At 58.7% G+C, this 15,522-nt stretch overlaps 1 protein-coding gene across 10 annotated transcripts in view; it reads left to right on the top strand.

Moving 5' to 3' along the window:
* EPB41L1 (erythrocyte membrane protein band 4.1 like 1) overlaps positions 1–15,522 on the top strand; it is a 69,807-nt gene that overhangs the window by 28,657 nt on the left and 25,628 nt on the right. For 9 of the 10 annotated variants that reach the window (XM_074920357.1, XM_074920352.1, XM_074920356.1 and 6 more), the window contains 8 exons: positions 9,025–9,220; positions 9,855–10,019; positions 12,826–12,930; positions 13,009–13,051; positions 13,713–13,788; positions 14,101–14,319; positions 14,425–14,512; positions 14,812–14,964. In XM_074920357.1, the coding sequence (XP_074776458.1) occupies positions 9,044–9,220; positions 9,855–10,019; positions 12,826–12,930; positions 13,009–13,051; positions 13,713–13,788; positions 14,101–14,319; positions 14,425–14,512; positions 14,812–14,964 (1,026 nt within the window). In that variant the 5' untranslated portion in view covers positions 9,025–9,043. Of the gene's footprint in view, positions 1–3,389; positions 3,501–9,024; positions 9,221–9,854; positions 10,020–12,825; positions 12,931–13,008; positions 13,052–13,712; positions 13,789–14,100; positions 14,320–14,424; positions 14,513–14,811; positions 14,965–15,522 lie in introns of those variants that run through there. The other variant, XM_074920350.1, reaches the window with a different exon arrangement.

Genomic DNA, 15,522 nt, shown 5'->3' with positions numbered 1-15,522 from the left:
AATGTGAGTTTGAATGAAGTTTTTCAATGGATTTTCCAGCATTTCCCAGGTAGGGATTGGCTTTGTCAGCCCTCCCCAGCCCAAGGTTAATTTCTACCAAATTGATCAGAAATATTTTGATGCTCAAAATCCAAGAGGCTATGTCCTTTCCCTGGGAGGGGTCTTGGTGTGGTATTTTGGTGGGTGAGGAGGTGCAGGATCAGGCCCAACCCATGAGTCGCATCTCTGTGGGACAACTCAGGCATTAGCTGCGTCCTCGCTGAGCCCAGTGGCACCACGGCAGTGAGGGGTGCTCTTCTGTGGGGTGCTACCATGGCTGGCATCTTCCTGCTGTCCTGAACCCTCTGCTGAAATGCACATGGAGGTCTCTTGGGCTCTCCCAGGACTCTGCCATCCCCTCCCTTTTAAAGGGAAAAGTGTGTTACACAAGTTGGTCTGTGCCACCATGTGGGGTTCATGTGCCACTCTTTAGTGTGAAAAGTGGGGGAGCTCATCCTCGGGGCAACTTCCCCAGCAGCGGGAGCCATTCTTGGCTGCTGCCAGGGCTTTCTGCCAAGAGGACAGAGCCAGCGTCCTCTCAGTGGTGCCCAGGGACAGGAGCAGTGGGCACAAACTGGCACCCAGGAGGGTCCCTCTGAACATCAGGAAACACTTTTGCACCGTGAGGGTGGCCGAGCGCTGGCACAGGCGGCCCAGGGAGGTTGTGGAGGCTCCACCCATGGAGATACTCAAGAGCCAATGCAGGGGGGTCCTTAGTGGGATACCACAGGGGCCAAGGTGCCAGCAGGGCCCTGTTTGAAACTCATGGCTCTTCAGGTCTCCCCAATGCCTTGGGCACCCCATGAGTCCCAGCAGTGGCAGAGTTTGGAGCCAGGAAGAAGAATGCTTCCACAGGCACCTCCATCCCTGCTAGTGGGTTCCTTCCAGCCTGGCACGCTGGTGCCGGAGCAGCTCTGGCTGGGTGCATCATTGCTTCTTGCCAGGGGTGGAGGGAAGATCTCTTCTGCTCTTGTTTTCTGTAGACTACCTCATGGAACCAGCACAGGAAACAGGGTTCAGTGCTGATCAGAGGGGGGGTGTCCCATGGTCATTGCCCACCCCCCCAGGCTGGCTTGCTCGCTCCCCTGAGGCAAACGGGCATGGGGCAGTGGCAGCTCCTGCTGCCCCCCTCCTGTTTCGGGCAGCGCTCCCCCGGTCTGGGGGGAGGTTTGTCTGAGCTGGGCAGGGAGTTGTGCAGGATGTGATAAATTCGGTCTTTCCCATCACGTGTCACGTCCAGTCTGAGGCATGGCTGGGGTTTTGGGATCTTTGTCTGCTGCTGTCTCTCCCTTTCCCCCTCCTTTTCCTGTCTGTGTTTTGTCTCCTCTCTCTTCTCTGGGCTGACTCTTCCCTCTGCTTTCTGTGTCTCCTCCTCGTTGTTCATGTGGCAGCTCTGGACAAGGAGGTTTGATAGTTGTGGGTGCTGGGAGATTGGTGATGTCAGCCCTGACCACAGTGGGAGCGGTGCTGAGCAGCCGAGAACTGGTGGCCCCCATCCCCACACCTCTGTGGCTGCAACTCCCCCGGGGTGAGGCCAAGGAGGGGCTCAAGGCTGGAAATGCCACTGAGGATGCTGAGACCCTCTTGCATATGGGGCTGCCTGAGTGCTGCTCCCAGGGGAGCCGGGGAAGCTGTGATCCCCACTGGTCCTTGACCCGGCTAAACTTGAGCATCCCAACCCATGGGTACCATTTGGAGAACTCATACTGGTGAGCAACTGGGTAGTTGGGGATGAGTGGGGATTTCTCTCTGCATCCAGCATGGTCAGGCTCTGTGTGGCTGTACCATGTGGGTGGGTGCCTGCACCCCAAAAGCAGGAGCCTACCTGGAGTCTGCCAGAAAGTTGCCAGACTTTGCCTGGCTTGTGCTTCTTGAATTCATTGAATGACTCGAGCGTGTCCAGAGAAGGGCAACGGAGCTGGGGCAGGGTCTGGAGCACAGGTCTGCTGGGGAGCGGCTGGGGGAACTGGGGGGGTTTAGTCTGGAGAAGAGGAGGCTGAGGGGAGACCTCCTGGCCCTCTGCAGCTCCCTGACAGGAGGGTGCAGAGAGGGGGGATGAGTCTCTTGACCGAAGCAACAAGTGCCAGGCCAAGAGGGAATGGCCTCAAGCTGCCCAGGGCAGGGTCAGGCTGGCTCTGAGGAAGGATTTCTGTGCAGAAGGGGCTGTTGGGCGTTGGAATGGGCTGCCCAGGGCAGGGGGGGAGTCCCCATCCCTGGAGGGGTTGAAGAGTCGGGCTGACCCAGCGCTGAGGGATCTGGTGGAGTTGGGGAACGGTCAGTGTGAGGTTCATGATTGGACTGGAGGAGCTTCAGGGCCCTTTCCAACTGAGATGATTCTGTGATTCTTCCCCTGGGGCTCCTGATGGCTTGGTGTGCTCTGGAGTTTTCATAAGCATGTGTGCAAAGTGACGAGTGCTACCTGAGCACTACTGCTCCCATCAGGCTGCCTACACTTGGTATAAATGTTACAGAATCACAGAATTACCTGCCTGACCTACAGCCTGCCCAGCCACAGCCAGCCCTGTCTGCTCCCCGGGGCTGCCCAGGTGTGGGGTGATGGGCAGCACCCGCTGCCAGCCTCCAGCTGCTCTGGCAGTGCCCCTGCCCACACTCTGGGCTTTCCCACTGCTCTCTGAAGGCAGGATCTGTCCCTTGGCTGTGGCATTGTCAGCGCTTGTGCTTTACGGGCACCTTGTGCTGTGTGTTACCAGGTATGAGGCACCTCTGCGGGGCAGTACCTACCCCCAGCGTTTGCTCTGGGCTGTTGTGCCTCTCAAGGGACAAGGTGGGGACAAGGAGCCACGGGCCCTGTGGACAGGGATGTGCTGGGTGTCACGCTGTGCACTTCACTGCGGACGAGGGCAATGAAAGAGCCTCTGTTCAGCTCTCGCTGCTGGTACATCTCCAGGCTGACTCGTGCTAGCGGGGTGCTCGAGTACGTGGTTTGGAGGCAGCGCAGTGTTTGCTGCCCTGGGGCCTGTGGAAGAGATGGGGCGGGTGATGCAGGAAAGTGCCAGGTTAATTTGGGATGAAGATGGATAGTGGGTCCAGCTCCTTGCTGAGCAGCCAGCACAGGAGCTGAGCTCTCCTTCCCTGCCAGTGCGTGCACAGGGAAGGATCCTGGCAGGATGGCAGCCTGCGCCCGCTGCCTGGCCCAGGATGAGTCAGGTGTTTGCAGGAGATGGGGGACGGATGGGGCTGGCACCAGCACCCACGTGGGACCCTCCTGCCGCGCCAGGGGGCTGCGGTGTGGGCACAGAACTCCTGGCGAGGGGGGAGCCCGGCGGCAGAATGGGAAGGCAGCCCAGTTCTCAGCTCGGCTGCGGCTGCGGTACACATCAATCACTGCGCGGGGGTGTTGGGGTTGGGGAAGAGGCGGCTCTGCAGAAAACGCTGCCTCGGACGCGGCAGCAGCCTGGCAGCGACGAGCTGTGCTGGAGACATGGGGAGCCGGCACCAAGGTATGGCCGGCCCTGCCATGGAGAAGGCAACTCCGCGGGATGCTCTTGGCTTTAGCCGGCAGTGGGTGCCCAGCGCCGGGGACTGTCAGCCTGGGGTGGTATGCGGGTCCTGGAGCCTCGGGAGGTGGTGGGGACGGGGCATTTTTCCATCTGAGGAACAGTTCAGGGCAGTGCAGATCTCTGCCCCTGCCAGTCCCACATGAGGAGGAGTGGTGTGTGTCTCCAGGAGCTGGGGACACCCTGCTTTTCTGATCTGGCCCCCTTCAGCATAAACAGGGCAGCTCATGTGATTATTTTTTTTGGCCTTGCTGCAGAGCAGCGTAGGAGAGCTCTCCGGGCTGACTGTGGAGCGGTTTGGGGATTTGCACGTTCCCTAGTGCTGGGGGGGGTGAAGGCTGGGTGACGGCAGGGCACATGGGTGCTGCATGTTGCTGGGGCTTGGGGACTGCTTTCCTTGTTCGCTTTTTATGTGTCTCTGGAGGATACCTAGGACTCACTGCTGGGGCTCCGTTTATGTTTCCAGGATGGCTGCAAGGCACTGCCTGTGCTGCGGTCCTGCCTGTCCTCTGCCAGCTCAGCCTCTGCCCCATGGCAGGGGTGCTGAGTGCTGCAGCCCTTCTGAGCTCCTCCATTCTTAGGGCCAGCAAGTACCTGGACCCCCTGTCATGCAGCCACTGCCACCCTCACAGGGTGCTGCCTGTGCCCAGCTTGTTCCCCATGTCCGTCTGTCTCTGTGGTAGCCGTCTGTCCCACCACGTGGCAGTGGGCTTTGCTGCCAGGATCAGTCCCACAGACCCCTCAGCAGCTGCTGCTGAACAGTTGCAAGGGAGGAGGGTGCTTGGTTGTTGCCCAGCTCTGTGCACCCCAGTTGCACTGGAGCCCATGGAGGCCTGTTTGGGCACTCAGCATGGGACTGCACAGAGACTCCTGCCTGCCTGTGTCCGTGATGCTCCAGAAGTGAAGCATCATGGATGGGCAGCATCCTCAGCGGGGAGTGAGGGGGAGAAGCAGAGCCCAGAAGCAAAGGGAGGTGCTCAGCCTTGAAAACCAGCCCAGCAACAGGGAGTGAATGGGGAAGGGGAAAGCAGACTTGGGCAAAACCCTGTTTGGAGGTGGCACAAAAGGAAGGGCTCTGGGAGGGGAGTGCTGCGGAGGCTGAAGCTGGGATATGCTGGGGAAGTGCGGGGGCAGAGCGTCTGGGAAAGCTGTGAATCCACACTCCAGCTTGAAGCGGGGGAAGAAGAAAACACCAAGGGAAGGAGGAGCAAGCAGGGAGATGATGGGAGGAGATTATAGGCATGATGAGCAGGTCTACCTCTGATCCTGCTAAGGCTTTCTTAGCAGTCACTGTTCTGACGTGCCTGTTTCACTAGCCTGGAGCTCCAACGGGTTCCAGCCATTTCACCTGATATTTACCCCAAGGAAAACATTCCCCAGTCCAATTTGGGTCCAGCTGCAGAAGTGAGCCAGCCCTTGCTGAAAACCAGCATTGTGCTTGGCACGTGGCATTGGGGACCGTGGGTGTGCAGGAGTCCTTCAATCCGTACCCTGTACAGAGAAGGGGTTTGGGGAGATGGTGCCTGCTGCGTCCTGCCTCTGCCAGCTGCTGCCCGGGCAGCTGCCAACCTCAGCATGGGAGCTGCTCTGGCCCTGGCTTCGCTCCCGAGGGAACATGTGTGAGCAAGGCTGAGTGCTGGGAAGGGCTGGGACAGCTTGGGTGGGCTGCCTGCCTGGCAGGATTGGGTCCTGCTCCTGCTGGGGGTACTATTTAGGACATCATTTCCACTGATCTCAATCAAGTTTGCTGTAGTTGTGTTCTAAACCTCTTCTAAAGGTTTGTCGTGGCTAATACATGGGTTAAATTGTCCCTTTGGCAGCATTCTGGCACTTCTGTCTTTTCTCAACCCATGGCCCCCCACATCAGGGTCTTCTGGAGCCTGTCCTGCAAGGTGGGGCAGAAGGAGCTGAGTTTTGCATCTGGCAAGTGCTGTGTGATGGCAGGCGCTCCACCTGGCCGGCTTCTTGCAGCCTGAAAGTGTGCTTTCCACTGTCACATCAGGGGTGGTTTCTGCTTAAGGCACAGAGATGCTCCCGAAATGAACATCATCTGCTTTTGAAGCTGTTGAGCACTGTCAGAAAGTGCACAGGAAAAAATCTAGCTCCCCAGGGGGCAGAAGGGGTTGGGACGGGTTGTACCAGCTGCCTCGCCATGAGTGCTGCCAGGTCCCCACGAGTCCTGCCCCCGGGGTGCTGAGCACTGCCCTAGCCTGGCAGAGGGCACGGTTGGGGGGCTGGTGGTCATGCTGACTGCGGTGGCCTCCTCTCACGATGGGCCTGCAGCAGCCCTTGGTACAGGCGAGCAGGTTGTGGTGGAGGGTGGCTGCATCCCACTGCTGGTCTGGTGGGCTGGGTGCTGCCGGGCTGAGGCCGACCCTCAGTGCCCAGCCAGCCCTGAGCCCCCAGCCCCGCTGCCAGTGCTGCTGCGCGTGCCAGGGCTGCAGGCGGCCCTGGCTCCGTGCTCCCGGCCTCGGCTCAGCTCCACCGTGGGCAGGGAGTCCCAGGCAGCACCGCTACCCACATGGATGTGGCACCAGTGCCCCACTGGCACCTGAATTGGTGCTTCCTGGTGGAAGAAAAACATAACTTTGAAGAAAGTTTAGAAACTTTGAGTGAAAAACTCAGTCTGTTTTTGGCCAAAGTAATGGTTATCATCTTAGAGATTTCACATTGATTAAAAAATTCACATGCTGAGGTCCAAACGGAAGTGGTTAGGAATGATCCACACAGGGATTGGAGCTGGGAGCGTGCAACTGCTTGAATTTGCAGTGGAAAAACAGCAGCCCTGCTTCCTCTGTGGAAAAAATACACCACTGGTGACCTTTGAAATCTTCTCGTGCCCTTTGCTGAGCACTAGGGTCTGTTAAGAGAAGCTGAGCTGATGTTTCCCAGGGGCTGGTGGCAGGTTATCCTGCCTGTTCTGGCCAGGAGAGCATGACCCTGGGGCAAGGGGGTGAAATCCTGGCTGTTTTGGTGTGAACCAAGTCCTCTGTGGTGACGGTGCCGTGCTTGCCCAGCCAGTGGGGCCAGTGGCGGTGTCACTGCCCAGCAGCCACGGGAGAGGGCTGCTCCCAGGCAGGCTGAGCCCGGCTGCGGGAGGCGCAGGCTGACTCGTTCCATCTTGTCTGTCCATTCCTTCCCACCCCTCGGAGCCAGTTTTAGCAGTTTTTCTGGGTAAGATTTCACATCTTCCCATTGTGCTGAGGACACCTGAAAGGCAGAAGTGGGACATGATCTGTGGTGTGAGATGTTTTCTTTGTAAAAGAAAGTCAGCAAGTTTGCGAATGACACCAAGCTGAGGGGTGCAGCTGATCCCCCCAGAGGGAAGGGATCCATCTGGAGGGGCCTTGGCAGGCTGGAGAGGTGGGCTCATGTGAACCTCGTGAAGTTCAGCCAGGCCAAGTGCGAGGTCCTGCACCTGGGCTGGGGCAGTGCCCAGTGCCAGCACAGCCCGGGGGGTGGATGGGTTGAGCGCAGGCCAGCGGAGAAGGATTTGGGGATACTGGTGGGTGACAAATTGGATGTAAGCCAGCAACGTGTGCTCACAGCCCAGAAAGCCAACCGTGTCCTGGGCGGCATCACAGGCAGCATGGCCAGCAGGGTGAGGGAGAGGATTCTCCCCTTCTGCTTCACCCTTGTGAGGCCCCACTTGGAGCCCTGTGTCCAGCTCTGGGGTCCCAGTGCAAGACAGACATGGATCTGTTGGAGTGGGTCCAGAGGAGGCCACGGAAATGGTCAGAGGGCTGGAGCACCTCCCCTGTGGAGAAAGGCTGAGAGAGTTGGGGGATTATTCAGTCTGGAGAAGAGAAGGTCCCAGGGAGACCTTATTGTGGCCTTTCAGTACTTAAAGGGGGCTTATAAGGAAGACAGAGAAACACCTTTTACCAGGGCCTGTAGTGACAAGACAAGGGGCAACAGTTCTAAGCTGAAAGAGGAAGGGTTAGATTGGACATAAGGAAGAAATATTTTATGATGAGGGTGATACAGTGGACCAGGTTGTCCAGAGAAGCTGTGGCTGCCCCTTCCCTGGAAGTGTTGAAGGTCAGGTTGGACGGTGCTTTGAGCAATCTGGGCTAGTGAAAGATGTCCATACCCATGGCAGGGGGATGGGACTAGATGGTCTTTGAAGGTCCCTTCCAACCCAAACCATTCTGTGATTCTAAAAGTGGTCTTTCTCCACCTGCCTTAGGTCATGGTCCTGACCGGGCTTTTGCTCTCCCATACCTGCTAAAACAGCGTTTAGGTAGTTGGGACTTACAGAAGGTGATGGTAGTGGGATGTCATGTCACCAAGCAACTCCTCCAGCCCCAGAGTGGCCACATCCATGGCCTGGAGCTGTGCTGGACCTCATCCCTGCATTAGTGCTGTCAAGGCTGGGGCAAAGCCTGGGATTTGGCAGCTTCTCCCAGAGGCCACATGAACTGTCATTCCAGAAATGGGGATCAGAAATATCCCACGTGGTCTTCCACACTCAAAAAAAGTTAATTTTTTTGGGTGTTGCAGGCATTACTCAGGGCTGCTTGTGTGAGTGCTCTGTAGGCGATGTGACTGTGGGCCAGTGCTCTGAGCTGGCTCTTCTGGCAGCAGCCACAGCAACAGCCCTCAGGCTCTGTGGAGGTGGCCAGATCCCAACTGGTCTGGTATGGCTGGACACAGCCCGGGGAGCACAACCCTGGGGGGCTAGTGGGGCTGAGCAGCCCAAGCGGTGGACAGGGGACAGTCACAAAAGGCACTCGATGACCTGTGTGTGTGTGAACCATCCCAGGAGCACTTGCCAGCCCCACGCTGCATTTGCATAGAGGTTTCAAAAACATAAAGGTTGCAAAAACATGTTACTGAGCACCCCACATGGAAAGTGCCTTCCCATCCCCTGTTGCTGACCTCGGGTTTGTTTTTCATCTTGCTGGAGCTGGAGGCAGGTTTTGTCCTGCCGCCACCGCGCAGGGTCCAGCCACGCTGGCCGTGGGAACCCAGCGTGCTGCTGCTGCTGGGAAGTCCAGAGGGGAAAAAACCCAGCCATCCCAGATGTAATGTGTGGAGTTGTCTATGTTTGCAATTTCCTGTGTCAGTGCAGCCTTTAAGCTGACACACAGCCTGGGTTTTCCTCCCAGAATAAACCCTCCCACTCATAAAAAATATTACTGAAGGTACCGGAGGCCCCAGGGCTGGGGGGAGCTGGGGGGTGCGGCCAGCCCTGCTCCCTGCTGTGAGCATGGGGATGGGGCGTGAGCCCTTTGCCCTGACCATGGTGGGTCCCTCCCCACACCACCGGCTGTTCTTCTCCGGCTTGACCGAGTATGAAATCCTGATACCCCGTGCTGCTGCCACCGGCCCTTTGCAAAGCCACCTCCTGGCCCGTGCCTGGCAGCGGGGCGGTGTGTGGCGGCAGCGGGGCGGGGACGGGCACCCTCTGTCACCACACACCCAGGTGATCCCTCCTGTCTCTCCTTGTGGGTGGTGGTGGCAGAACGGGGTGACCAGTGGCCATGACGACGGAGACGGGCCCCGGCTCGGAGGTGAAGAACGCGCAGGAGGAGGCGCAGCAGCAGCAGCTGGAGGTGGCCGCGCACGGCCCCACCGCCGCGGCTGCCAACCCCGCCGGCCGCGACGCTGAGGCCAATGAGAAGCCTGGGGCACAGGCTGATGCCCGAAATATGGAGCCGGTGAGTAGAGGGTGGCTGGGTGCTGTGAGATGTGCAGAGGGGAGGGCGCAGCAGACGAAGGGGACGTGCCACCATTCTCTGCTGCCCATCGCTGTGTCCTTGCTGCAGCACGGGGGCTGCAGGGGGGGGAGCCCCCTACAACCAAGACAGTGGATGGGCTCTGCCGGCTGCCTCATGGGTGCCTGCACGGGTCATTGCAGGCAGGACAGGCAGAAGGAGCGGTACAGCAGCCCGAAGTGCTGACTGTGCTGGAAATGGCCCTGCCATGGCTGCTGGCCAGGGCAGGGGGAGGAAGTGGGTGGCCCTGTGTCTCAGGACTGAGCTGCCCCTGGCAGGGCTGTGAGCAGTGCCTGCACCCCAGTGACAGCCACGGTGCTGCCCTGGCCCTGCCTGCTGCACCCAGGAGTTGGGCAGTGAGGTTTCTGGTGCAGAACTGACCGCAGGCTCCTGGGTGTCCATTTTCCTAGGACACTGGTTGTGCTGGCAGTGTAGGATAGAGGAACTGGGCTTGGCTGTGGAGTCCCAAGAGGTCATCGGCCTTCCCTGCCATCTTCTGCCTGCTGTTGGAGGGCTTTCCTCTGTCCGTCCATCCTGGCACTGGTGCTTGTTAACCCTGTGCATCTCCCTGCTCCAGGGCACAGAGATGGAGGAGAAGGACTACAGTGAGACAGATGGGCTCTCTGACAAAACAACCCCCAGCAAGACCCAGAAGTCACCCCAGAAAACCACCAAGAAAGTGAAGAGTGCTCTCTGCAGAGTGACCCTGCTTGATGGCTCCGAGTACGAATGCGAGGTGGAGGTGAGTCCTATCTTCAGGGGACTGTGCTGGCACCAAGGAGGGGACACGTCTCCGCCCGGGGACCCTGCCCAGCCCAGTGAGTCCCCGACATCAGGGCTCTTCCAAGGAAATCTTTGTAGTACCTCTCTCCGAGGGAAAAGGTTCCACAGAAATAGCTGTTTAAGTTGAAATTGCAAACTAAGGAAGAAATCCGGAAAGACAGACCCTGGCAGGGAATTTCAGCCCAGTGAAAAAAGCAGAAGCTTAATAGATGGGGGATAGAGCTCTGCCTAACAACATGTGCATCACACATCCATATGCCAGCCTGCCTGCCGACACCTCAAGAGCCCAGCATGTTGGCTGTCCCCCACACTGAGGTGCAGGGTGTGTGTGCATGTGTTGGTGTGAAGAGGTTGACACGCATGGAGGCTCACGGCTGCCCCAGGCGGGTTTGAGCCCATCCTCTCTCTGTTCACTTTCTCATCCCTTGCTGTCCCTCCCCATAAAGCCAGCAGGCCAGGGACGGCGTGGGGAGGTGTGTTAGACCCTGGCAGTGTCACGCGTGTGTGTGCACACGTGTACATGAGTGTGGTACACGTGCCCATCCTCATGTGTGCAGGCAGGGCGGTGTGCCCGGGCAGGTGGTCCAGCCCCCAGCTCTGGGTGTGTGGGCCACCCGCTATTTGTGCAGTGTCACAAGTGTGTGGCGTGGGTGTGCACGAGTGCACGCACGCTGGGGAGCACGTTTCCCATGCCGGGGCAGGGACTGGGGGGACTGGTGCCTGCCAGTGGCTGCCTTGGCAGTGGGAGATGCTGCAGCGCTGCTTCGGCCGCTGTCAGCATGGGGACCTCTCCCTTCTAGGGCAGGCTGGGGGACACGTGGGATTAAATCAAGAGTCGAGGCTTGTTTTTGTGGAAGGGTCCTGGAGCCCTGCTGAAGGGGCAAAACCAGCTGGGAGGAGAAGTACTTGCTGGCAGTGCCTGTTTCTGTCCCCAGCACTTGCTGCTGTCTCCTGCTGTAGGTTGGGAAGGACAGCGCTGCTCTGACTGCGGCTTTGTCCTGATGGGAGGGACATTTTTAAGGACTGGCAACTTTGCTTAAAAGTGCAAAAGCTGAGGTTGTTCAGGAGCAGAAATCCCAGCACCTTTGCCAGGAAGACCTTTGCACTTGCTGCTGGCGAGTGGGCAGGCAGTTTTCTGTTGGCAGCAGCTCGGAGCTGGCTGCGCAGAGTGGACCTGCATCTGTATGCAGGTCCTGCCTCCCCCAGGGCTTGGCTGCACAGGATTCATGAAGGAAAGGAGCATGGCTGCCTGCTCGCTGTGCCTGCCTGGGGTGAGTGAGCACCCCGAGGCAGCTGGCAGTGGGGGATCTGGCCCCAGGCCCGCGACACAAGCACCAGCACCTTTGATCTCTGCGCCCCAGCAGCCCTGTCACTTGTCACAAAGCTGTGGGAAGAAGGGTTGTCAAAAAGGTGAAAGCCCTCCTGGAAAAGGATCAGAGCACTCAAGGGGCTCCAGGGGACTCACGGGGCACAGGAGCGGCTTGTGCGAGCCCTGCAGGGTTGTCCTTCTCCTGGCTCTTCCCGTTAGCTCTGGCCAAGCAAAACCAGCATGCAGGCAGAAACCCAGGCTGCAGGCTCACTGGCAGCTTGGTGAGCAGAGCAGTGCCCCTCACCGGGAGTGGGTAAGGACGAGCTCTTCGGTGTTGCAATGCAGAGGATGGGGCCAACTCTGAGAGAGCTGCGGCTCTCTAAATAAGCCACCTGGGACGTGAGGGTTTAGTGTAGAAAGGCTGGTGCTACATTTCTTCTTTCTTTCTCATAGGCCCTGTGGGAATAGTTGTGCCTTACCCACATGCTTACTTAGGGCTTAATTCAATAAAAATCAAAAAAGGGAGTCAAGCCATTCAGTGTGACACCCTGGCATGTGCCACAGGTGAGCCCCTGCCTTCAAAATCTGGGTCAGCAGGAGGAAGGAGACTCAGGAAGGATGACTGCAACTGCTGGAAAAGCTTTGCAAGGCAGCAGGAGCGCAGGGTTGCAGCTGAGGGCAGTGAGCTACCAAGGGCTGAGCTGCTCAGTGCCCTGGGCTGCCTGTGAGGGTGCTCTGGTAAATGGGTGCCTTGGAGAGGGGAGGTGGGAGCTGCCAGGCTGGAAGGCTGTAAATAGGGCAGAAACACATGGGAGGGGTTGTTCTTCCATCTCCATGAACAAGGTTGGACCTTGCTGCCACCAGTAATGGAGGGAAATTCAGGGGAACTCAAAGGACTGGATAATGAGGGTGTCCTCCATCGCTGCATGTGGTTCAGGCTCTTTGTGGCTCTTATTTGACATGCTGTGATTGGGGACCCAGCCACCACTGCCACCAGCAAAGAGGGCGTTGGGAAGGAGCTTGTCCCATGGGCAGCTCTGGCTGCCATGAGCTCTAGGGCACATTTCTCCTAGCTTGCTGGTCTGGAGTGGAGGTTCCTAGGCTGGCTGGACCCCTCTCTGCTTTGGTATCACTGTCCCCTGGTGTGATGGGTGATGAACCGGTGGGCACCAGGTCCCCCCGGCCCGTGGGACCTGCTGCCTGCACCACACTGGGCTCAACCGTGCCCTGTCCCTGCAGCCCTGGGACTGCCTGGGCATCCCCAGAGCAGTGCTGCTGGGTGAGAGGGCTGCTCTCAGAGGTAGTCCAGCACCTTTTAGTAGTTGCCTGGAGGGCCAGGCCTGCTCTGACCCTCCCCAGTGCTCCCTGCCTGTACCCAGCGGGTGCTGCCTGTGCCTGCTGGGTCTCCCAAGAGCACAAGGGAGCCAGCTCACATCAGCCTCCATGTCTCCAACAGAAGCATGCCCGAGGCCAGGTCCTCTTCGACATGGTGTGTGAGCACCTCAACCTCCTGGAGAAGGACTACTTTGGCCTCACCTTCTGCGACTCGGACAGCCAGAAGGTGAGCACGGGGGGGTCCCTCTGCGGCCTCCCCCTCCATGGTGGGGGGCTGCCCTGACCTGCTGTCTCCTCATTGCAGAACTGGCTGGATCCCTCCAAGGAGATCAAGAAGCAGATCCGCAGTAAGTGCCCGGGGAGGGTCCGTCTTCCTCAGCCCTGGGGCTCCAGATGGCTTGGCTGTAGCTGTCCTCTGGTGGGTCCTCTCCCCACCTGCCCTGGAGGGGCCTTTGGCCGCTGACCTGTGGACAGAGATACTGTTGCTCATTCAGCTGCCTGTTACCTCTCCTCTTACTCGTGACAGGCGGGGGGGCACAGGACCCCATCTCTGCCACCGGAGAGCTGGCTGAGACCTGATCCCTCTCCGGGTGCCATCCTCACCTGTCCTGAGCAGAGGACAGGGATGGGGGGAAGAGTCGGGGGCTTGCTGGGACAGGTCCTGGGGTGCCTTTGCCCAGGTTGACTTCCTGGGGCAGCAGAAGCGCTGTTGCCTAAGGTGTCACCTTTTGGGACATGTGAGCCTTTTGCTGTGACATTGGCAGTCATGCTGAGCTGGTGGCTGCTGAAGTTGCGATGCATTTCTCTCCTCAGCTGTTTGGGGAGGATTAACCAAGTCATGCTGGAGTCTTGATGACTGTTCTCCCAGCAGCTTCTGGAGCATCCTTCTCCCTGCCCTGTGCTGGGCTTGGGGGGAGTTGGGGGACCTTTAGTGGATGCCCGGGTGCTCCTGCATGCCTGTGCGCAGATAGTGGAGGTGCTGCCCTTACTGCTCTCTCCCCTCCCTAGGTGGGCCCTGGAACTTTGCCTTCACGGTGAAGTTTTACCCTCCAGATCCTGCCCAGCTCACAGAGGACATCACAAGGTGAGGACCATACCCTCCATGGGCACAGTGGCTGGGGCAGCTCCCAGAGGATGGGCTGGGAGTATGTGGAGGGACAGGGCTCAGGCAGGACATGGGCAGCTGAGGGAGGTGTCTGGGGGCTCACTACCTTCCCACTGAATGTGGAATGTCTAAATCATGCAGTGCAGGGCTAGGAAGGTGGCTGTGGGAGGTGACGGTCCCCATGGAGAGCAGTTCGAAGTGGGGTGCACGCTGCTGCTTCCCAGGGAGCCCCAATCTGCTCCGGAGGGCACGCATCTCTGCCCCGCTCTCACCCTCTGCCCCCTCCTGCAGATACTACCTGTGCCTGCAGCTCCGTGCGGACATCATCACGGGGCGCCTGCCCTGCTCCTTCGTCACGCACGCCCTGCTGGGCTCCTATGCAGTGCAGGCTGAGCTGGGCGACTACGATACCGAGGAGCATGTGGGCAACTACGTCAGCGAGCTCCGCTTTGCCCCCAACCAGACGCGGGAGCTGGAGGAGCGCATCATGGAGTTGCACAAGACCTACCGGTGAGCCCTGAGAGAGGACGGGCTGGTGGTGAGGAAGGCACCAGACAGCTGGCCCACGCCTGGTGGGGCGCTCGGCCATGTGTCCCCCTCTCTGTCTCCCTGCAGGGGGATGACCCCTGGGGAAGCAGAGATCCACTTTCTGGAGAACGCCAAGAAGCTCTCCATGTACGGGGTGGACCTGCACCACGCCAAGGTAGGGGCCGTGGGGCTGCCAGAGCAATGGTCAGTGCCACCCCATCCTGTCTTGCTGCCTGCACACCCTTCCCTGCCCAGCCCCTTCCTCACACGCTGAAGCTTCACTGAGGTCCTGGACAGCCAGCTCTGGGTGGCCCTGCACTGGACCAGAGGGCTTTCAGAGGTCCAGTCTCAATGTCTCTGTCAGCCAGTCCCCAGTAGCAGAGCACTGAAGAGGAGGGAACATAGCACTGATGGCCAGACTGGTTCTTACTGGGCAGCTGAGCAGTCCCCTCCTGTCCCTCTTGCCTCCTCCAGGACTCAGAGGGCATCGACATCATGCTGGGTGTCTGCGCCAATGGCCTCCTCATCTACAGGGACCGGCTGAGGATCAACCGCTTTGCCTGGCCCAAAATCCTCAAAATTTCTTACAAGAGGAGCAACTTCTACATCAAGATCCGCCCGGGTGAGGTGGGTGCCATGCGCCAGTGCGGACTCAGGGTGTAGCAGGGTGCCTGCTTGGCTGGACTGGGGCTGCCCCATGGGGAGGTCACCTGGCTCCAGCCTCTGCCCCAAGGGTCCCAAGTTAATGACCACGCTGGCCAAGAGACCACATCTCCTGAGGTGTACGGAGGCTTTCAGCAAGTGCTTTCTTGTTCGTTCTCTCATTTTGCACTGGCAAAGTGACTTCAGCAGGCTGAGGGCACCCCCAGGCTCCTTTCCCCACCAGCCAGACACTGTGACCCTGTTGGCATAGGGAGGTTGCCCAGGAAGGGGGGTTAAGGGCCCTTTTTGATGTGTCTTCCATGCTTCACAGAAAGACATCAGGAGGCTTTTTCGTTCATTTCAAACTTTATTTTCACTCTTTTCACTTTTATGTGCACTGATGGGAGAATGCATTTCCACCCACATTTTCCAGCAGGCAGGAGGACAAAAGACAGTGCATCTAAAATGGAGAGTGATGCCCTCTCACCAGAATTTGCTGTAAAAGATTTGTGTTTCTTGAGGGAATTTATCTTGCACTGAAAA

Source organism: Athene noctua, chromosome 16 (genome assembly GCF_965140245.1).
Source record: "Athene noctua chromosome 16, bAthNoc1.hap1.1, whole genome shotgun sequence".
Lineage (NCBI taxonomy): Eukaryota > Metazoa > Chordata > Aves > Strigiformes > Strigidae > Athene > Athene noctua.
Note: the sequence above shows the minus strand (reverse complement) of the source record. Positions and strands in the feature narration are given on the sequence as shown.